The sequence below is a fragment of the Triturus cristatus genome, chromosome 12, assembly GCF_964204655.1.
Source record: "Triturus cristatus chromosome 12, aTriCri1.1, whole genome shotgun sequence".
NCBI lineage: Eukaryota > Metazoa > Chordata > Amphibia > Caudata > Salamandridae > Triturus > Triturus cristatus.
The window spans coordinates 738,590,329-738,614,050 of record NC_140595.1 but is presented as its reverse complement, the minus strand read 5'-3'; the positions used below and the strand labels follow the sequence as shown (position 1 = coordinate 738,614,050).

Here is a 23,722-nt window from a genome sequence, read left to right as displayed (position 1 = left end):
CCCACTGTCAGTCAGCACTGCGCTAACTGCCCCTGGCTCCTGAAGGAGAGACCTTAGTGAAGAAGAGAGCAGAACAGAAACCTAAGGTAAGCATGGGCGGTTGGGGGATCATGGGCACAGCTCAGCAAGGGAGTCTGGCAATATGCCCAATTCCACCAGTCAAAAGGAGCGAGAACCAGCCAAGGAGATGCTCGGCCATCATTCCACATCATTGGGACATTGCTTTATTTGTATGGATGTTTGGTAGTGGTGAGCACCCAAACTATTCTTTGGGGCCCCTGACCTATTTTTCATAATCAGACTTTGACTTAGACCATGGGTACTCACAAACTTTCTCTCGGGGGCCAAATTTACAGTGTGGTTTCTGGCTGAGGGCCGCACCGGTGGGGGCGGGGCCAGTGGGGGAGGGGGCGGGGCTAGAGCAAAAAAAACTATGACACGGTATGCACACCTATCTATCTATCTATCTATCTATCTATCTATCTATCTATCTATCTATCTATCTATCTATCTATCTATCTATCTATCTATCTCTCACTCTGTCTCCCGCCCTATCTATCTATCTATCTATCTATCTCTCACTCTGTCTCCCGCCCTCTCTATCTATCTATCTATCTATCTATCTATCTATCTATCTATCTATCTATCTATCTATCTATCTATCTATCTATCTATCTATCTATCTATCTATCTATCTATCTATCTATCTATCTATCTATCTCTCACTCTGTCTCCCGCCCTCTCTATCTATCTATCTATCTATCTATCTATCTATCTATCTATCTCTCACTCTGTCTCCCGCCCTATCTATCTATCTATCTATCTATCTATCTATCTCTCACTCTGTCTCCCGCCCTCTCTATCTATCTATCTATCTATCTATCTATCTATCTATCTATCTCTCACTCTGTCTCCCGCCCTCTCTATCTATCTATCTATCTATCTATCTATCTATCTATCTATCTATCTATCTATCTATCTATCTATCTATCTATCTATCTATCTATCTATCTATCTCTCACTCTGTCTCCCGCCCTATCTATCTATCTATCTATCTCTCACTCTGTCTCCCGCCCTCTCTATCTATCTATCTATCTATCTATCTATCTATCTATCTATCTATCTATCTATCTATCTATCTATCTATCTATCTATCTATCTATCTATCTATCTATCTCTCACTCTGTCTCCCGCCCTCTCTATCTATCTATCTATCTCTCACTCTGTCTCCCGCCCTATCTATCTATCTATCTATCTCTCACTCTGTCTCCCGCTCTATCTATCTATCTATCTATCTATCTATCTATCTATCTATCTATCTATCTATCTCTCACTCTGTCTCCCGCCCTCTCTATCTATCTATCTATCTCTCACTCTGTCTCCCGCCCTCTCTATCTATCTATCTATCTATCTATCTATCTATCTATCTATCTATCTATCTATCTATCTATCTATCTATCTATCTATCTATCTATCTATCTCTCACTCTGTCTCCCGCCCTCTCTATCTATCTATCTATCTATCTATCTATCTATCTATCTATCTATCTATCTATCTATCTATCTATCTATCTATCTCTCACTCTGTCTCCCGCCCTCTCTATCTATCTATCTATCTATCTATCTATCTATCTATCTATCTATCTATCTATCTATCTATCTATCTATCTATCTCTCACTGTGTCTCCCGCCCTCTCTATCTATCTCTCTCTCTCCGTCCATCACTCTGTTTGTCTCCCTTTCTCTCTGTCTCTCTCTCCGTCCATCACTCTGGCTGTCTCCCTTTCTCTCTGTCTCTCTCTCCGTCCATCACTCTGTTTGTCTCCCTTTCTCTCTGTCTCCCTCCCTGTTTGTCTCCCTCTCGCTCCCTTTGTCTCCCTCCCTGTTTGTCTCCCTCTCGCTCCCTTTGTCTCACTCACTGTTTGTCTCCCTCTCGCTCCCTCTGTCTCACTCACTGTTTGTCTCCCTTTCACTCTGTCCCCTCCCTCTCTCTCTCTCTCCCTCTGTCTCCCTCCTTCTCCCTCTCTCCCTCTGTCTCCCTCCCTCCCTATCCCTCCCTCTGTCTCCGTCTCCCTCCCTCTGTCTCTGTCTCCCTCCCTCTGTCTCCCTCTGTCTCCCTCCCTCCCTCTGTCCTCCCTTCCTCCCTGTCTCCCTGCCTCTCTCTCCCTCCCTCCCTCTCTCTGTCTCCCTCTCTCCCTCCCTTCCTCTCCGTCTCCCTCCCTCTCTCTCCCTCCCTCTGTCTCACTCACTGTTTGTCTCCCTTTCTTTCTGTCCCCCTCCCTCCCTCTCTCTCTCCCTCTCCCTCCCTCTCTCCGTCTCCCTCGCTCTCTCTATTGCTCTCTCTTTCCCTCTGTCTCCCTCACTCTGTCTCCCTCCCTCCCTCCTCCGTTCTCCCTCCGTCTCCCTCCCTCTCCCTCCCTCCCTCCCCCTCCCTCTGTCTCCCTCTCTCTCTTCCTGTCTTCCCCCCTCTCCCTGTCTTCCTCCTCTCCCTGTCTTCCTCCTCTCCCTGTCTTCCTCCTCTCCCTCTCTCTCCCTCCCTCTTCCTCCCTCTGTCGCACTCTGGCTTCCTCCCGCTGTCACCTCACCCCCTGCTCTCACTCCCTGCTGCCCTCCATCACCTCACCCTGCTGTCCCTGTCACCTCACCCCGCGCTGAGATGGCTTCCAGGGAACGCACACGGCCGCCGCACCCAAGTACTTCACAGGTCTTTTAAAGACCATTCACTTGTTAATGAGACTTTGTTGTATTTCACCTCTTCTTAGCGCCCCTGCATCTCCGCTCAATCAGAGGGGAGATGCAGGGGCGCTAAGAAGAGGTGAAATACAACAAAGCCTCATTAACAAGTAAATGGCCTTTAAAAGAATCGCCCGGCCTCACAGCTCCGCGCTGCTGTAACCAGCGGTGTTGCTGACAAGCACAGGGCACAGGCACTATGTCTGCAAAGTCCGCGGGCCGCCAAGGAAGGCTTGCCGGGCCGCTGACTGCCCGCGGGCCGTACTATGAGTACCCGTGACTTAGACGAAAAGACAGGAAAAGATGGCGAAGGTTAAAGAAAAATGTAGGGAAACAGTGACAAAAGGGTGTAGCAGGGAGGAAGGTGCTCTAAATGGTAAAGGTGCATTCTGGGAATGTGCATTGGCTGACGCAGAGTTCTGGTTAATGGGTCATTTTGGCAGGGCTGGGGAATTGTTTTATTTGGAGCATGATAGACTGCTGTATTTTCTCAACAATAAAACTAAGGGGCCTATTAGGATGTAGGGCGGATCGCCACCGCCCGCATGGCGGTGGTGATCGCCCTACAACACACCCCGCCCGCCATCCATTCCCCCCCCGCCATATTAGTATGGCAGGGGGACCCCAGCGGGCGGAAAGACTGTCCGCCGGTTTTCCGCTGGTCACATAGGTGACCGGGCGGAAAAGGGGCCTGATATGGTGGCGGTGTCTGCTAGACACCGCCATCCATATTAGGAAGGCAGCGGGAAGCAGCCTTTCAGGCATGCAGATTGTGCTTTCGGGGACCCATTGCAGGCCCCCTGGGTATTGGGGGGTGGGGAATGCACATGGGGGGGTACCTCTGGTACCCCCCTATATTGTCATGGACAAGGTGGCAGGCACTGCGCGGTGCCTGTCACCTTTTGCATGACAATGCACACAGTGCATTCCCAGCATTGTGGCGGATGGTGCTGTGAGCACTGCCGGCCACAATGCTGGGGATGGAGGATGCCACCCCCACAGTAGCGGTGACATCCTAATTGCAGGTGCGGGACTGCCGCACCACTGGCAGCCGGTCCCAGCACCGGTAGGGTGGCGGGTGGACCAAAGTCCGCCCGCCATCCTAATAGGCCCCTAAGTGTGAGTAAAGTGGTTTATTATATGGTGTGGTTGTGCGACCTCACTGTATAGGAAACTCCCCAACCCTTCTTCAGGTTCATTCAGGCTTGTTTGCCAAACCTTTGCTTAATCCTGGGCAGCTGTGACTTTGAGCAGTCAGGCTTTGTCCAAGGCACAAGTGCAAAGCATTTAGAAGTGCTAGAAATCCGACACCAATTTATAAAAATAAGTCTTATTTTTACATATGTTTATACACCACAACAAGCACAATCTGCCAGAGGGTTCCAAAGATATAAATTAATAATGAAATAATAAATCTCAGCTTTCATTGAAATAGTAAATAAGCATTGGCAGCTACCATATTTAGCTGTTACTTTGAAAACATTTATACATTTGTAGACTACTACTCCAGCCCACTTTGGGCAATCAACTCTGAAAGGGAGCGAGTCACAGGGGCCAATGAGGCTTAGCTAAGCAGTTACTGAGCAGTCTCCAGGCCAGTTTCAGGTTCTCAGGATGCCATAGATTTCAATGGAGTGGTCCTAATGCAAGAGATACAGGATGCTGTAGGATGCTGCTGTCAGGATCTTCCTGGGGCCCCTCCCCAGTCTGCAGTCACAGTGGGGAGCCATTGGCCCATAGGGGTTGGTGTCCCTCGAAGTCCAGTTGAAGTCCAGGCAAAAACCAATTGCCTCTGCTCTCCAGTTACAGCTATCCCAGTTGTTCCCTTTTACAAGTGACGTACGGGATCACACTGTACTCAATGACTCCCGGGTCCTGCAGACTTGGCTGCAACTTTTGAAGGTTGGGACTTGGTCAGTCAGGCAATCTTTGCTACCGACTCACTAACACAGGCTTCTTCACATTTTGTGACCCTGTAGCTGTAATAGGAAGCCAGCCAACGGACTCTTGGAGTCACTCCTTCTGTCTGAGGCTTGGGACAACTTTTTCTTGAGCAGGATACCACAGGCACAGACCTCTTTGCTAGGCCAAGGAGCATCAGGTGTGGTCCAGGCTTGGTGCAACCTCTCTTTTCAGGGCAGTCCTTCTTCGGTCCACTCTTTATTACAGCTGTGAGATGAGGTCTTGGTGCCACGGGGGGCCAGAACTTTCCCTTTGGGGATGCAGTGACTACTATACTATAAGCTACCAGGTCCCCTCTGGTCTGATGATGGCTCCCTGCAAAGTGTGGCATCTACCTAACACAGAATGCAACATTCTGCCCACTCCCAAGATGGCAGGCCCCTCTGTTGGTGTGTGGAGCTCAGACACCCACCCCGTGCAAAAACTGGTTTCCACCAGTTTGATAGACCAGCTGTTCCCATTGCCATCAGTCTACCTGAACACATGAGCAACCTCTCTAGTATGTCCACCATTTGACCTTCAAAAGCAGCTTCCCCTTTCAAGCTCGCCTTTTGGGCTCACACCCTGTTTGGCCATCCTGCCGGGGAGAGGTAAACCCTCTTCCAACAGCAGGCAATTTGTGTTCCTTCCTGATAGTCATTCAAACATTCTCCAGGATGGCAGAAGGCTCTCTTGTGACCAGCAACTATACGGTCACTGAAAAACCTGGGGCACCAGAGTGGCAACTTACTAAAGTTTCCATTTACGTAAGAGTTGCATTAATGACTTGAGCATCAGGTCAGGTTTAATGCAGCAATTCTTTTGATACCTCGAAGTACCAATTTTAATAGTCACATTCAGCATTTAGCACAGCTGAGTGGTCAGCATGGGACCCCGTACATGCCATTGGGGTTACTAGCCTTTTTACAATAAAAATATACATTTGGTGTTTTTACTGTAAGAACACATACACCACATGTTCCACTTTTTAATATAAACACCCTGCCTTAGGGCTCGATAGACCTGCTTTAGGGGTGACTTGTAAATATTAAAAAGAAAGGTCTGAGCTTTGTCATTTTTTTTAAATAGCAAAGTCGAGTTAGTCGAGTTAGTAGCTCAGCCAGTCAGCAATGGCAAGCTGGGAGTCATGCTTTGCTTTGTCACACTCATGGTGGCACAATAAGTGCTACAGTCCATGAGGTACACTTTGATGTACAAGCCCTGGGTACCTCTGGTACCATATTCTAAGAACTTATCAGTAAGTTAACCTATGCCTGTTGTGGGTAAACCAAACACACATACATGTTTAAGGGTCAGAGCACAGGCATTGAGACCTATTTAGCAGGACTCATTGCACCTAGGAGAGTCGAAAAACCAGCAGCCTCAGTCCAAACATTGGGGGTGATTATGCTAGAAGAGGCCTTTCCAGCAGTTGCCAATCTTATGCTCGCTTGGTCCTGAGGGCTGTTTAAGCACAATGTTGGGACAATAGATTTGTTTGTTCTTATGCCCCTGAACGAAATGTCCATAGTCCCCCAGTCAATCTCACAGGCCTAGTCTTTGTGTCCGTGCATTAATGTCTCTGTGGCTTCTTGAGCCAGTGACCTTGTGTACCTTTCAGTGGCCTTTTCAGAGGCACTGTGTGTCTGTATCCCTATGTACCAAAGCTAGACTCGATGTGCGTTTCCAAATGCCAGTGTCAATCACAAGGTCCATATACCAGTGTCACCACACCATTGTCCATGATAGAGCGCCAAAACCCTGGTAATGGGGAAACAACCCGTACCGGTATCCTCCCTGCGGCACAGACCCGACGTCACACTAACTCATTCACACATGCAGTCATTGGTGGGGCCCATAACACCAACACTCACACGTCACTTTCACACCGGTCTGCACACACAGGCGGGATGAGTGATTCAAGCGCCGGACATGTGAGGGGAACACCTTATAACCTATAGGGAGGAAAAAGTTATTTACAAAATATACATTAACGCCCTTCGCCTACAGATCCTTAATCCTAAAACATCAAGGTACTCCTCCCACTTGGTCGATGGACCAAATTAGTTGGATTGGTTGATGGTGATTTAGAACCAGCTAAAACACATTTTAAGACTTCAGAATCTTCACTAAATGAAACTCACACCTCCTAGTTCAGTTAATCAATAATTGTTTATCTAATATTTCATAAATGATTTTAAGTTCGCATTTGTCTCATCAAAGTTTGGTAAGTTTATATAAAATTTTGAGTAAATCGCAGAACATCATATTTACCTAATCTGGCTATTTGTAGTCCTCTAATTCATTGGCTCTGCATAATCAAATTTGCAGTCAATCGTCCGAAAGCAGGCCAAAGCTCAAAGTTCTTTGCTCAGCATGCTACAGTCCCAAAGATCGGCAAAGGACCAGAGACTTGCAAGCATCTATCATTGCCCGTAGATTTAGGAAAAGTTTGCAGTCATTAGATAATCGGGCAGCATCCGGACCCTCTAGGATTCAGAGACTGCGAAAGCCAAAAGTAAAAGCGAAGCCGACCATCCCCTCTCTATTCTACTGCTTCTTTTATAAAACAACTAAGTAAACAAGATACATTTTAATATTTTATGACAGTCGTGATTGGCTGGTTGAGATCTTTCAATGTAGGATTTTTAGGTTCTCAGTACAGTTCGAGGGGTGAGGTCACCAGTTAGTTCAAGAATCAGCTTGTTCCGGTTTATTGTAAGGTTGATTGTTCTCGTGTCTTGGCGGGTTTCCCACTGTGTCCTTGTTCGGGTACATGGTGAACAAAGGTCGTGACGAGGTTTAGGAGTTTGCTTGCGCATGCGTTGCTCACTCCGCACCTCGTGGGACAGTGGCCACTTCGTCGAGTGGTTTTAGCGGCCATCTTTGATTTAGGCCCAAATGCGAACTTAAGCGAAACAAACACAAAAGAGTAATTAATATATATAAATAATGAATCTAATGTTAACCCCTTACTAATCCCTCTATGTGCTTGTATTTATCTAGCGTATAGCGACATTTAAAGCAATTATATACACCCTTTCGGTCCTCCTCTTGGGCAACATTACAAAACATTACTAAAGCAACATTTATCATGCAGTATTCTATTTACCACATATACTATTGTTAATATGCGTACCGATTTTAGTTATAAAGGTTATTTAGCCATGCAAAATGCAAATCTCACGTGTAATTCAAATATTAATAATGTTGGTTTAATATACATGCAAACTCGTTTAATAATATTACGATTAATAGATTATTTAATTAATATTTTCATGCGAAATAGAGGAGGTATACAAAATTTTGCACTACCCGCTCCATCATCCAAATGGCAATGTCCTTGTAACAGAGCCAATATCTTCATGTCCATGTGTTTGTTGCCAGTTTGTGTCCCCATGTCAGCACTCCAGAGCTACTATGCTTAGCTCAATGCCCGTGTCAATGTCCAAGGGTCACCATTCCAATGTCAATGTCCCAAGGCTCCTTCACCATCTTTTAAATATGCCTTTCTCAATGTACGGTCTTTAATTGAACAGTCCATTTTAGACTGCTTTTTCATTACAGAGACATGGCTAAAAAATGACTTTGCACCAGAAATATTCCTGTCTTCTAAGTCTGGCTATCTTATTTAACATTTTGAAAGAACATCGAAACTGAGAGGTGGAGTGTTGTGCTTCTATCAAGAGTATCTTGAAGTCTCGGATTGTCTCTTTCCTCCAATTGTAGGAGTAGAAGCGCTAGCCTATTTTTTAAAATATCAGCCATAATCTCCTTTAAATGCATTCTCATCTATGAATCCCCGGGGCCTACTGATATTTTTATCAGTTCATTTTTTAATATGTGGCAACCTGTCTTCTTAATACCAATACAATTCTTCTGGGTGATTTTAATATTCAGCTTGATAACAAATTGGATAATTACATTGTTATTTGTAGCCATTATTTCTCCTCTTTACATCTAGAAAACAATGAAGAGCCCACCCACAAAGCTGCCTATACATTTGATGCTATTTTATGTTCCCTTTTTTGGCATCAATTTTGAAGTATCCCAAGTTGACTGGGATTGATCGATTGATCATAGTCTGATTTATTTTAAATTGAACATTTTGCACGGCCCTTCCCAGCCCTTGACCTCTTTGACATTCCTGTTGACAGCATGAAAAAACTGATTATGAAGGTCGGAATTGAGTGCAACATCCTTCCTGTCCCATCCTCACTGAGGACTGCCCTGCACAAAACTCTGATGCCACAGAGAACTGGAGACCATCCTCGCTGGACCAAGTGATGCCAATAAAAGCATTCAAACCTAGACGGGCTAAACCCTCAGCCCTCTGGTACATTGAAGAACCGAAAACACAAAAAAACAAGCATTGGCATAGCCAATAGGTCTCGCCTTTGGGACCTTATAAGTGTTTAGCCATGCAACAGTTGCATAACTAAATACTTATAAGGTCCCAAAAGTGAGACCTATTGGCTATGCAAAGTGGCCGTGTGGCCACGAAAGTGAAAGTGATCGTGATAAAACATCAAAGCGGCCGTGAAAATGAAAGTAATCGCGGTAAAGCGCGGCGCGCGTACCCGCGCACATGCACTGTAGCTGTAGGCTGGCCTTGTAGCACTTTTTGGAGCCCTCTCAATAAGTCTCGCCAGACCAGCGCATGCTCTGGGTCAGGCGAGACCTAAAAAGACAGCAAAAAACTCAAAAGATTATGTCAGAAAGGCTATGGACATCATTTGAAATAAATGCACTCTACCCACTTCATTCCGATTCCAAAAATATCAGGAAATCAAAGGCTGAGTTCTTCCAAAAAAACTGATTTTAGAATCTAAAAACCCCACAAGGGATATTAACTAGCTCATTAGCCATCTGGTATTCTCAATCGGGTTTTCGCAAAGGACGGTCGCTGCCAAAGCCACAGACCACATCAGACACACCTTGGATGGAAATGGAGTGGTGACGTTTACTAGAAGGTTCTGCAGCCTTGATACCATCTCCCACTCCATTTTACTCCAAAGACTGGAGGGACTCAGATTTTCGGGTGCAGTGCTGGTCTGGTTTATATCCTGGCCTATTTGGTGATGCTGTGCTCCTATAGATCCTCACCTAAGCCTATCCTGTTAGTGGCCAGGGCTCTGTGCTAAGCCCTACACTCTTTAACTTGTACATGACTCATCTGGCTGATCTCATAGAAACATTTGGAATTTCCATCCATACTTATGTTGAAGATACACATTTAGCCCTTAAGCTCCAAGAAAACCCTGATAAAATTGCACTTAATTTTAAAGAACTGTCTCCTTGGTATTGTAAAATGGATGTACACAAACTCCATATATTAAATGGCTGAAGTAGTAATCTTTGATACTAAATGCAGTTGGTCACAAAACTGATGGCCATCAGAAATGAAGGCTGTTCAGCCCTCCCCATGTAATTATGGGGTGATCGTCAATTCAGAAATTACTTTTTTCCACCCTATTAACAAGATATGATCCACTGATTTGAAGAGTCTTAAAAAGTATTCCTTCCCTTCATTCTGACGACAACATGGAAGGGTCTTATCCAGGCCTTAATTTTCTTCAGGATAGATTATTGTAATGCCCTATTAGTGAGATTACCAAAACAAATGTTGCATAAAGTTCAGATCTTAGAAAACCCAGCAGCCCGTTTATTCATGGGCCGCAAGAACTCCGCCCCAAATCTTACTAGCTAAAAAAACTTCACTGGCTCCCATTTAGAAATTGTGTGTGTTCATGGCTTTATTTTTATGCCACAAAGCTATATACAGTGTAGAATAAAGCTCATACATGTCTTCTATATTTACATGGTACCAGTAAACCCGCCCTTCCAGGTCACAAAATGCCTTTCTGGCTACGACACCCACTTTTAAGAGATCTAGAATAGGGGGGTGCTTTCTAGCATTGATTACTTCTATAGCCAGGAGTAGTTTACCATGCAACCTATGAACCCAAGAAGATCTACCCCTTTTCAGACGTCAATTAATAACATTCATTTTTTCCAACTAATCTGCCAACCTGCTGCTGAATCTAATTGTTTTACAATCCTCTTTCACCCCATATATGGGTTAGTTTGCAAGCACCGGACACTTCCTTCTAAAGATAACTGCACTTAAATCTGTAATCAATCAATCAATCATGTAACTTTAACTGTCGCAGTGTCAGGGTCTCACAATATCTGGGAATATATGTCTAATATACCCTAAGATCACTAGCTTCACGCTACAAGCAAGTGATATTGGGGTCCAAACATCCATGGGTTCTCAAGAGGCCCTTTCCTTAAGAGGATTCTGATTTTAGGAATCTTTCATGCAGATTAGGCACACACTTTGGTCCTGATGAATTTCCATTGATCCTTTTGGGGACTCGATAATGTAGGAAACATGTTTACTTGTTCAGACCTTCGGGAACATTGACACCCACCAAGGTCAAATCTTGTTTTTAGTCTTAACAAAGACTCACCATTTTAAAGAAATCTTTTCAGGGCATCTTCAGTTAATTTTCTTTTTCTCACCTTCCTGTAACTTGTCTAGCCAATCTACACTACAACATTAGGGCCATAAAGACCTGGCCTTCCTCGGCTTCTGCAAAAAAGATCTCCGGTAAAGAGCCCCTTCTCGGGCCCATTGGCCATTGCAGCACCAGCCCAGTGAGGAGCACAGCCCAGTGATAAAGCCGCCATTAGATGGGTGAGGGCTTGTGGTCCACAACCACACAGCCTATGATAACCACACAATGGTATGAATTGGTATACTTTGGATGAGGTGAACTTCTCCTCCCTTGGAACTGTACAGTTTTTTCTATATTGTATACATTTGAGAGGATGAGTGCGTGCTGGGCTGTTCACTCTCTCTTCCCCTCCATTCGATTGATGACATTAACAAGCCATTCAGTCTCTGGACTTGTGTTTATGATGTCACCAAAACCCCTTAATGCCAATATTTGAGCCCCATTAAATGTTTATCCCTTTTGCTAGCATTATCCCTTTTTTATTACCCCAGTCCAGGCATCCTGACATTTGTTTTATTAAATTAAATACTTGCTTCGGTTTTGTGAGGTAGGATGAGTCCAAGCATGATGTGTAAAATGTTACGCATCCACGCACCTCTCGACATATTAAGCTTTGGACGAGGTCAGGTAACCTTTTATCACAGCCCTGCCAAGTTTCCCAGGTTTATGTGTGACAATCTGCTCCAGTCTGTTATTTTTTTGCATTCTGGTACTTCTAGTGTTGCTTACCCCATTAAAAAGCCAGGACTACATGAAGAGAAAAGTGGTGTGGAGCACCTCGTCTCACATAGGGACCTGGGAAACCTGGGAGCTATGCTACCCGCAGAGCTGCTGCTGCCTTTTCTTACGACTGCTACAAGAGAAGGGCCAAACACATCTTGTGTCTTTTTAAGTAATCCCATTGCAATGTTGTTTGTGCTTCATGCCATGCTCACCGATCATGAGATTGCAGCTAACAATGGCTAAATGTGAGCATGCAGCAAGCCAGATCAGATCCTGTATTATTACAGGCTCAGCAGCTTCCAAACAGGCAAAATACTTCAGCAAACTGATGAAACTAGGGCACAAGAGATCCGCCAAACAGATGGTGACATATGGTCCCCTCCAAGGGTTGGCGTAAAGGAGCGCTCGTTTTCAATGCGTATGTAAACAACTGTCGAGACTATGCCCACTTCCTGAAGACGATTATTCTACAATCCGCGTACTTCACTTGTTATACTTCATGATAAAAGTGAGTTTTGATCTCCAACAACCTTTTCCACACTTCTCGTTCCCTCCACAACCGCTAGCCTCCTGTTGTGTTGCTTGCAATCATCTCTAACGCAGCTTCTTACCAGTCTCTCACCTCTGTTGCTGGGCTGGTTCTTTGAGTCTCTAGCTTCACATGCATCGTCAGTGCAGATCTAGGTCACCAGCTTCATACAGTCGTGTCACGACGGAATGAGTAACAAGTTCATATCAACTTGACCCAACATTTAGGCTATCTTGTTTCTTATCGCAGAGGCCTAGAAATGCCTACAGAATTAATTGTTACTGAGAGAAGATGCCCTAAAGACCAATTTAGAAGGAATATTTTACTACTACTCTTATTATTGGACACTGCAGAAGAAGAAATGTAGAGAAAACCTATGGTACTTATGGTCGGCGGTGGCGTATCTTAGCTCCATTTCAAAGGTTTTATGCATATTTGGGTAAATAACATTTACTGCAAGGTCAAATTATTTTTGCCCCTGTTTCTTCCTTTCAAAATGGAAAATATTGTCTGAACTGTGGGATGATGATGAGACAAACTTTGAACTAATCCAGCCAGTGTTGGTGAAGACTAGACAAAGTGCAAATCCATTCCTCATCTTACGTTCTGTGCAGATGTACACTTCAGCTCTGAAATAGGTTTCCCTTCCATCTCCAGGTTTCCCTTCCACTTCCAGGTTTTCCTTCCACCTCCAGTTTTCCTTCCACCTGCAGGTTTTCCTTCCACCTCCAGTTTTCCTTCCATCTCCAGGTTTCCCTTCCACTTCCAGGTTTTCCTTCCTCCGCCTTGTTTTCCTTCCCCCTGCAGGTTTTCCTTCCACCTCCAGTTTTCCTTCCATCTCCAGGTTTCCCTTCCACTTCCAGGTTTTCCTTCCACCTGCAGGTTTTCCTTTCATCTCCAGGTTTTTCTTCCACCTCCAGTTTTCCTTTTATCTCCAGGTTTTCCTTCCACCTCCAGGTTTTCCTTCCACCTGCAGGTTTTTCTTTCATCTCCAGGTTTTCCTTCCACCTCCAGTTTTCCTTCCATCTCCAGGTTTCCCTTCCACTTCCAGGTTTTCCTTCCACCTGCAGGTTTTCCTTTCATCTCCAGGTTTTCCTTTCCTTCCAGGGTAAACCAGTTGTGCAATGGCAGGAATGAAAGGAATGTTTCCTGAGGGTACAGGAACATAGAGAAGATTACTCCGGGGCCCCTCGCCCCATGAAGCCAGCCGAGGTGGCCCTTAGGATGACAACCCTAACCCTGAAAATCTTTTGAGTACTCAGGAGCACCCTCAAGTGACTTCCACAACAACCCGTCCCTAACACAAGAATGGACTAATGTTTGGAATATTTTAATCGTTTTTAAAGGATATACAGATTGCAGTCACAGATAGGAGCGTAAGTGAATTTGTTTGACACCCACGACTCTTTTACATGTGTGATCGTTTCTTTCACCGATCTTCAAGCGACAGTGTGATCCACTGAATTTTTCAGACTTGGCGTTCAACAAATGTTTTCCAAACAATGCACTTGGTGAGCTGAGCTTCCAAACCTTGATTGTACCAGAATATTTCATTTTTCGTAAAATATATACTTTCCATGATTCATAAACGGATGCAAATTGATTGATTCATATTCGATATAAATTGAGATGGTGGCCTTTCCTTTTGCAGTATAACTTAATTCTGAGTCCAGCCTTCCCCAGCTATACAAGGACTCAACCCCATTGGTTATATAATGCTGATTGGGAAGCCACTTCAAACTTGTTCCAGAACTCTGACAGAAGAACTAACATCCCTGTCTGGAAAATGACTATAAGAGAGGGGTCATACCATTTGGTTCCAGTACCTTCAAGCAAGCGTAGGGCGTGCACAGCAGAGTACTCGATCTACTGAGGACCAGGGCTGGTGTCCTTGAAACTATGGCATCACCTGATGTTCATGCCATCTTGTTGGAAGAGCCGTGGCAGCTTTCCTGGCCTTCTGAGAGGGGGGAAAGAGTTCTAGACCCTGCAGGGAGACCACTGCTCTGGGAGGAGAAGCCCAGAGCTGTGACCGGAGCATGGAGCAACGCAGAGGAGTGGGCAACCTGTGACAGCCAACTCTGGGGTCGTCCTTGTTTTTGGGCAGTGTTACCACCCGTGTCTGTGCTGCTGTTTTGCCAGAGACTCCGACACCGTGTAAAAGGCCATCTGCGCCACTGCTGTAAACCTCACGCAGGACTACTTACACTCCTGTTATCTGCGGGTCTCACGGTCAAGGTTCCTGAGTGTCCCACACTTCACGTAAACCAAGTGAGCTTGAATGTTGACGCTGCTCCTGCTGTTAAGTTAAATTGGAATTTTGTCCTTTATTCTCTGTGGTCCTGAGAGACAATTTTAGTAGCGGAACACTACTGATCCGATGCTCAGGTTACAGAACCCAAAAGGTGGCTAACACTAGCCACCGTGAGCTCACACATGTGCCATAATCTCCCTTAGTCGTATTCTGTGTGATTATAATCCCACAGCATCCATAGTAAAACCCTGTGCCTACTCCTTTGTGTAGTATTATGTTGTGGTATGGAAACAAAAGTACTACTTTTTTTCCATAAAGAAAAGCACTGAGCTGCACAGTCCTTGGTGTGTCTGTTGCTTGTTTGAGGTCTGAGCCTGTATTGCCTGCGCTCCCTCGCCTATGACTGCTCGGCCTCGCTTCCCTGAGAGTCAAGTGTCAAAAGGGTGGACCTGGCAGCCAGCCTGCAGAGCCAGAGAAGCTCAGGCCCCAGGACATCAGCCGTACGGGCGAGGCCCGGTAACCCATGCTTGCCACGTGGCCCCGGAAGGGATTCTAACAACAAATCACTAGATTACATTTTGCCACACAAGTACACATTCTCTGGAAAGGCCTCAGCTATATACTGAAGCATGGACTTTATTTAATCCTGCCCTCAGGCCTGCACTCAACAGCCCTCCTCTGAACAGGAGTGATGACACTGCCCTTCTTTAGTGCGTTATGTTTGAGTGAGTGTAGGAAGATGGGTTCCAAATGCACTCACAAGGGGCTTCAAGGGAAGAGGGCAGGTGCAATAAAAACATAGGGCTTGTGATCCTCACCAGGCAGCACGTGAACTGGACTCATGCAAGCCTGGCCGCAGAGCCTAGATCACCGGTGCGGATGTCAGTGCTGGCTGCAGACTTCCAGTGGGGACCCTTTCCCAGTTACCAAAGTATCCATACGGATGACATCACCTCACAGCCACAGCTGCTTAGACATCAAAGTTTGATGCTGGCAAGTTGAATGGCAAGTGCCAAGAGTAAGGGTTTCCAGAAAATGCACCCCAGGAAAGGTGAAAAGAGGCTGGGCTCCTTTGAGTTATTGTAAAACATTTCCATTCTTTAGGGAGACAGTTACTGTCGATTGTGTTTTTGAAAAATTAGAAAAGATCTAATCCAAATGTTTCTTTGTCCCGGAGTCACTCGATGTGTGCTACAATGTGCTTTATTGTTCTAATTAGTTCATTATCTTATGTTATAGGTTTAATTGGCTGTTGTGTTAACCTACAACTGAAAGCATAAACTTGTAATACACAAAAAAGCAATTGCAGCCTTGTAGAGTACCATTTCTGAAACTCTGTGTCTGCGCCCTCACTGCCTCTGGATGGCCAAGTAGAGCATGCATCTCGCGGGCAACGTGGGGAGTGACCGACCTTGTCCAATTACAAACTAGAGAAGGGCCAATGGTTACCCAGAACTTGACAGACAGAACAAACTAAGGGGCATATTACAAGGGCTTTATCTCCGCTTTTTTGGCTTTTAAAGCCAAACCAGCGGAGATAAAACTATCGCCCTATTAACAAGAGGTTGCTAACATGCATTAGCGCATGTTAGCACCCTTTTACCCAATGCCTCCCTTTGCATCTCTAATGAGATACAAAGTGGGCATCACTGGGCAGGACAACCTTGTAAATATCGCTGATGTCCACATCGCGATATTTACAAGGCTGCCCTAGCATTTTAGCACATGTTAGTTTTTGGAGAAAACCGCAGTTTTCTCCAAAAACTAACGTCTGCTAAAATGCAGACTTAGGCATACCTATAATGGGGGTGGATTGTGCTGATACGACCCTGTGGGTCGTATCAGCAAGGTTATCGCCGTTTTGCAGGGAACATTGCTCGAAAACCAGCGATTTTCCCTGCAAAACGGCGATCTCCCCGCTATCGCTGGTAATTATATCGCCCTGGGCGATATAATCAAGCGATAGACGGCGATAAATAGATAAGCGCTAAGCGCGCTTTGCGTCTATTTATCGCCGTCCTTGTAGATATGCCCCTATGTTGGTTACCTCAGTCTTACAGCTACTTTCACTTAATAATATTGTATTTTTGGTGGGACGTACAGACTAGTGCTTACAAACTGTGTGAAGTCTACATTGTCCACCTTTACAGAGTTTATTGCTGGGGCAGTGTACTTCACCTGTCGATCGGTAGAGGCGACTGGGGGGGATGTGGAACAGAAGATGTGTTAATAATATCTTGATGGCTTCCTCTGCTTCTTCCCACAGGGTCAGTGTTCTTCAGAGACTGCCCCGCACAATACCTCATCCCCTACTACCTGATCATTTCTGGTGCTTCAACCGTCCTGCTCCTGTTCCTGGCCTCCCTGCCCTGTGGATATGATGATGATCCCCCACAGCTGTCCGTCCTGATGGTGGCCAGCCAAGGACTTCTCGTTCTCTTCAAGATAGCCTTCTTTATCGCAGGTGAGTGATTCTGTGTCGATGGGACTCTGGCTTTTGCCTCTTGCAGGCTGATCCCCTCTTCCACATCTGTGCGTTGACAGAAGTGCATGGAAGAGAGCTGTCTTGGCAGGCGGGATGAGAACAAGAACCAAGGCCACATTTGGGCAGAAGAACCCTTTTCAAAAGAGAAACAGCCAAGAGGTGGGGGGCGGCAAGTTCTCCAACTACACAAGCATGGCTACAGAAAGTTGATAAATGTATGATCGCAGAAAAGGAAGTTTTTACAATTCGGGGATGCTCAAAGAAGTGGGATAGGAAATGGAGCAAATGGAATGCATACCTTGGTAATCTTTGTATTTCCCCAGCGTTGGAACTGGAAAATGGAAATGAGATGTAGTAGTGATCGAGCAGCAGATAACATGTAAATGTGACTTTCTTACCCCTGTCAATGTACAGATATACTCATTGATTGCTGAAATGTCGATTCTAATGTATGCATAACTACAATTGAAACTAATAAAAAATAAAAAATAAAAGAAGGGCAGAAGACAACTAGGAATTAGCAGGTTTGGAGCTGTACAAGAAGGCGCTGAACCACACTGAAGCAAAACTTTGATCCAACTAGCTAAGGACCAATAATTTACTTGTAAGATGATCAGATTGTAGAGAAGCATTACACGTAGGCTTGCATCTCCAGTGGTGGTCATAAGACAAATATCCTGCGGAGAAGCTTGAACCGCAGGGCAGTCACCTGTGACCGAATATAGGCCAACACCGTAGTATTAGGGAATAATCTCTTGGCATCTGCCGTGGCAGCCTGACTGGTCAGATCTGAACGACTCATAACTGCACCGTGACCTCTTCAAGGCAGAGAGTACGTCATCAGTCATAGACCTCAAGCCTTCAATCACTTGGTGGATTTTATTCCCTATCCTTTCTACTCCTCCAACTCGCATCACTCAAAACGCTTCATAAGACAATTGTTGGGGTTGGTAAAGTGAGTCTGGCAGTGAGAAACGTGAAAACGACTTGTACCATTTTGAACTCAGGTGTGTGACATCCAGCTCAGTTCATAGGAGGTCCAGGTGGCGGCAAATGCACAGTAGTAGAGAATTAAGGTCGAATTAATCATGAAGCCAAGATCATCTGATTCAAGTGGTCACATCTAGCGAGAGGGAACACCCCTCAGACTTGAGGAATGGGACGGTTGCCTTCAAAACGCTAGATGTTACCATAGGCAAAGTTGCAGTTACAGGATTTTGCCACCCTGGTGACATTGGCTTCCTTCTTCCACCCTCTCTCCTTCATGCTGGCCTTTTCCTTCTTCTGGTCCCCCTCCTGTAGAGCCTAGAGGTGTAACTGTCACTGCGGCCCTTCTGTAATTAAGGGTTATGCTAAAAGTTTACATTTTGCGATGGATTAAGAAGAACCCCACTCTCAAAATGGTCCCTGGCCTGCTCAGCACTCCTTTGTCTCCTCCCCCATTACTTTCCCTACTCTCGTCCTCTCTCAAGTATCACATTGTCCTGTACTTTCCTTTTTTCTCTCACATCCATCCCTCCCCTTTCCGCTTCTCATCAGTTCCATTCTCCCTTCTTACCCTCTCAAAGGCTCACTTCCTCTCTCCGCCCCTTCGGTCCTTTCATCCTTCCTTTAAACATTCCCCCTTCTGCCCTCCCGCTTATGGTTTGCTTTTACATATCTCCTCCATTTTGGTGAAGTGAGATGTTCTTTATCCAGCAAGTGCAATAACATCTCTCTTCTGCCTCCCACAGGAAACGTCTGGATATATTCCATATACTCCCCAAACTACATAAACCACGATGCCGTGAACTACTGCCACCAGGTGCTGTATCTCTACGCCTTCTGGGTGACCACGGCGTCCTACATCCTCCTTGGACTGATGATCATCATCAGCTGCTGTATCCTCATCTGCTTACTTGCTTTATGGTCGAACATACCCAGGGGACCGCGGCCGGACTCAGTCTTCACCTAGGTCGGCGTTGCCGGGTGTCTACTTCCTTCTGGTCCATGGTAGCTTCTCATCTAAAGAGTTTTCTAGGCCAACACCAAGGTCCATCAACACATTCATCGAATGATCTCCTTGAGCCTGTCAGGGGCACTTTCAGTTCCCATGGAGACTGGTTTTCCTCATCCTTCCACTGGGTAGACGAAAATCACTTGCAAGCAGCCACCACCAGCAGACAGGGGCAAGAATCCAATACAGCTGGAATCATCCAGCCACCTTAGTACAAGCGAGTAAGATTATATTCCACTACAACTAGTAGCATTTAAAACGAGTAGACACTGGTAGTTTCCAATATAGAGGACAATGCTGCCACCACCCACCGATGGTAGTGTCAATAAACTAGTCCCATTTACAACCAGTAAACACAAGTAAATTGATGTGACCAACTGGATCCAATATAGAGAAGAAAATGGCTATTTTTGATGAAATGTGAGACCCAAAGGCCTCCAAAAAATGCCTGCAGTCTGTTGTGGTGGAACTAGGAAGGTCACCATACCCACCAAGCCTTATGAATAGAGCTCCAACCACTCACACACCTTGCAAGGTTCTCATATCCCTCCATCCCTGCTATGGGATTTGACATTTGCTCCATTGAAAACTCTGGACCAAATATGAGTGTGAGAAAATGGCGACCCATTAATGCAGGACTTCTGGCCTCTGGATCAGATTGTTATTGGGCCTGGAGTATTCGCTATTCGTCTGTCAATGTATTAAGACCCCTTCAGCTAATCTGTGTAACCCCTCTTTCAGTCGGAGCTGTCAATGAGGAAGACCTAGAATTCCCAAGGCCTTTAGTACGGTTCATCTCCGCATTCGTTCAGAAGGTGTCACCCTCATGTTATTTCTCCAGTAGACTTCCGTTGGAAACGTTTTCTCTGTCCACGACTAGGTATTTATTCCCCTTTCTGAACGCTCGATAGGATGTTTACCTAACCACTGTACATCTCTGCTTCTGTTGTCCTTTTTTCTATTGTTAAGTTATGTTTAATACCTTCTGCTCCAACTGTATATTTATTCCGTAGCCTTCTTTGCCTCTTTGGTGTTGCACCCCCTCACAACCTCCCCTCCTCCTCTCTGAATGCTGACTCAGATGTTTATGCACCTGTGCACCTGACTGAGGGCCTGATTTAGATCTCTGCGGATGGGTCACTCCTTCACAACGGTGATGGATATCCCACCTTCCGGAATATAAATCCCATTATATCCTATGGGATATATATTTTGTCTGACAAACTATCCGTCACCGCTCTGACAGAGTGACCAATCCGCCGAGATCTAAATCGGGCCCGGAGTGTTTACCTATCCTCATTCACTCCCGATTGGGTGTTTATCTTCTCCCTTGCACACCTATTAGTTTATGCGCCTTCCTGCGCACCCCATGGGAGCACTAGAACTTACATCCTGGCTGATCAATGTTCTCATGCTGATGGCGTGCATGCATGATTGGTGCTAACCCCACTCCTCCTTTGGAACCTTTATGCCTTTTCCCCTGATGAACTCTCAAAAGGGGATGGTGCATTCTAAGTTAGAGTGATGAAAGATCTCAACTGGACCTTGAAGCCGCCTACTGCACGGTCCTCCATCTGTAAACACAGCAAGCCCAAAACTAGACCAACCGGTCTTACTTCCGGTGCCTTCTGAAAACCTATATTTATAGTAAGAGGCACCAGAATAACAAAGAGTGGGTTTGTTTTGTGTGATCATTGACACGAAAACTTCAAGTTGTCTAAGAAAAACTGGATGATTAATAGTTTTGCCTGTCGATTATTATCTGCCAATGCGGTGGGTGGATGTCTCCTTTTATTCAACCCTCTACAATTTGCTACTTGTTTCCCGCCTTCCCTCAAAGGCGGAGTTGCTGATTCTCTAAGTATTCAATAATTGAACAGTCTTTTACTTGTCAACCTTTGAGATGTGTTGTCATGTGTAATTAGTGTTGTATCTGATATAATTCACAATCTGTACAGTGCAGGTTACAGTGATATAGTATTATCAGTGAGTTGTTGCAATGTTATGAGTTGTATTAGATTTAATTTCTAATTTTCTGTACAGTATAAGCTACAGGGACACACTTGTTTAGATGTGCTATAGTACTGCCTTGTATGTATATGTAAAAGGCTATACATTTTTATGTTAGGATGTGCTGTGATGGTTGTAAAGTTGTGTAATGCACAAGAATGGCCTTCGTTTGTTCACTTAAGACATTGATTTTCTGTGTCGCTCACCCAAAGCAGAGCTCTTAGGGCCGAGCAGTGGTCTGCCTGGAGATATAAAGACCTTCCTCCAAGACTGGGCAGGATTCCAGGACAATAGGGAATCACTCACACTCCAGAAAGTTTCCATCTGTTCTAGTGGTCTCTGAACCAATGGGCGACAGAGCAAGAGTTGTGATGTCAACGGGGAACCAGGAAGTGCTATGTTTGGGCGAGATTCTCACCATAGAAATGAACAAAGGACTGGTCGCTTATAACCCAATGGTCAGAGGTTTTTGGTCAGTGATGAACAGAAAAGGGGGAGTGTGAACAGCTACTAGACGATCCTCGTTGTCATCATGGGCAGCTCGCTGAGGTGCATGGTGGCAGGTTGAATAAAGCCTGCCCGGACTACAGCATCAGCGATCACCTGCAGCCACCACGGCTGTAAACCAAGTTAGATGTTGACATATCCTGATGATGCAAAGATGAGACCAGTGGATGAGAAGTGTCTGACAAAAGTCCTCAATTCTTGCAGACCGCCAGCAAGCTCAAGAGGACACACTCCAGTGTGGCACCCGGGAAACACTGAAATCTATCAGTGACACCATGGGGGGAGCCCTGGACAGTTGGAGGCTCTGGGGAGTGCAGGTGATGCCAGATTCTTACTCAGTCAGCAAGTGAACCTGAAGTCCAGCCGGGGTCCTCCGATTCCTGTGCACCCTGCACTGAGCTACACTGCAGAATGAGCTGTGGCTATCGAGAGTTAAAAACAACTAAGATATTAACACATCCTGCTGGTACCAGGATGAGCCATGTGGAACTGTTGTGTCATTCCATACAAACTTTGTTACATTTACTAGTGGATGGCGCATTTTTTATTTCTGGTAGGATTACGTTTTTAAGTCTTTTATTTTTTAAATATAAAATTATGCAAAGGGCGGATGCAATAGATTTGTTGGCCGAAATGCGTTATTTAGATGTGGCAGTAGGAACTGCTCATTTTATACGCATAGTTAAACAGAGACCAAGGATAGGTTGCAGCAGGACGGGCAGTTCATGGGTGGGTGAGGTGGGCTTTAAGTCTTTTTTTATTGCGAAATGTTTAATTTTCTTAGAGTGTTTCATGGACAATTCTCCCAAAAAACTTGTTACTGACTTGTAGTAAGTGAATGTTTTCATCCCCGCCCCATATCAAGATCATGCATGTTGTAACAAGGTGGCCCAATCAGAGTAAAGACACAAGCAAAAACTCTTCTAATTCTCCAGTTTAATTTCCCCTAATTAACACCTTTTCTGAGTGTATAACTTGACCTTATAAAAAGTTGATGGCAAAGATATACCAGAAAAGAACATAAGGTATGCCTGAAATAAAGATAGAATGTAAATTTGCTAACTTCCAAGCAGAGTTTAAAATAAAAAAAACATAATTGAAGATTTGAGATGCTGGCAATTCTACTACAGAAAGGTTGAACATTTTGAAACCATGTGAAGGACCCTGGTCATCTGTCCAAAATGGTGAGTTTTCATCAGAAGCGGGTAACATACTTTTGGCTGAAACAGAAGAGGCTAATATTAATATTTTATTGTTTTTGTTAATGTAATTGTACACGCACAGGAGGCAACACAGCTTTAGCCAATATGGATTATGACTCCACGAGTTTGACGTGTGAGGACTTCGAGATTACCATGTTATCTAACGCTATTCCAATTTTCTAAGCCTGATGAAGTCTTAGGACGAACTGCCTATTGGCCGAAACGTGTCAGCTAGAGGAAAAGTGATCACATCTCATGTGAATACTTTGTAGCTAATGAAGATTTGGATAATGGGTGCTTCCTGGATGATTCGTATAAATGAATGAGAGAATTCTTATTGGTGTGCAGGCAATGGTATATATGTATGTGATGGGGAACACTGGTGTGCTTCTTATTGGATACCCTGTGGGCAACTCATTATCCCTACTGCTTGACTCCCAAATCATGGACGTATTTCTTTACTTCTTATAGTATTGGACATTCGCTGTTCGGAACTGAAGAGGTGTGCGCTTGCATCTCATTTACTTACTCATCTTTTTCTTCTTTTTTATTAAACAGCGAAGACAACAAAACCATGGCTAGCTAAAAAAAAAAAATAAGGCTTTCCTTGCATTGCTAAAGATCATCTGGTCAGATTGGTTTAATAACATATTGGTACAGTCAAGGCATGTACGAAATAATATCAAATTTACAAGCCAATGAAAAGAGTTGACATTTATTTCGAAATGTGTGAGTTTATTAAAAAGTGTATCTTTTTTTTTTAAAAACTTGTAATAATTACTTGTTTATTGTCATTTGGGAGAGCTCTGATTCAATTAC

At 44.9% G+C, this 23,722-nt stretch overlaps 1 protein-coding gene across 6 annotated transcripts in view; it reads left to right on the top strand.

The window, feature by feature from the left end:
- Positions 1-23,502, top strand: part of LOC146782632 (transmembrane protein 272-like) — an 88,372-nt gene extending 64,870 nt beyond the window's left edge. For all 6 annotated transcript variants that reach the window (XM_085637471.1, XM_085637467.1, XM_085637468.1 and 3 more), the window contains 2 exons: positions 16,970-17,167; positions 18,922-23,502. In XM_085637471.1, coding sequence (XP_085493597.1) covers positions 16,970-17,167; positions 18,922-19,142 — 419 coding nt within the window. In that variant the 3' untranslated portion in view covers positions 19,143-23,502. The remainder of the gene's footprint in view (positions 1-16,969; positions 17,168-18,921) is intronic.
- Positions 23,503-23,722: the final 220 nt, after the last annotated feature.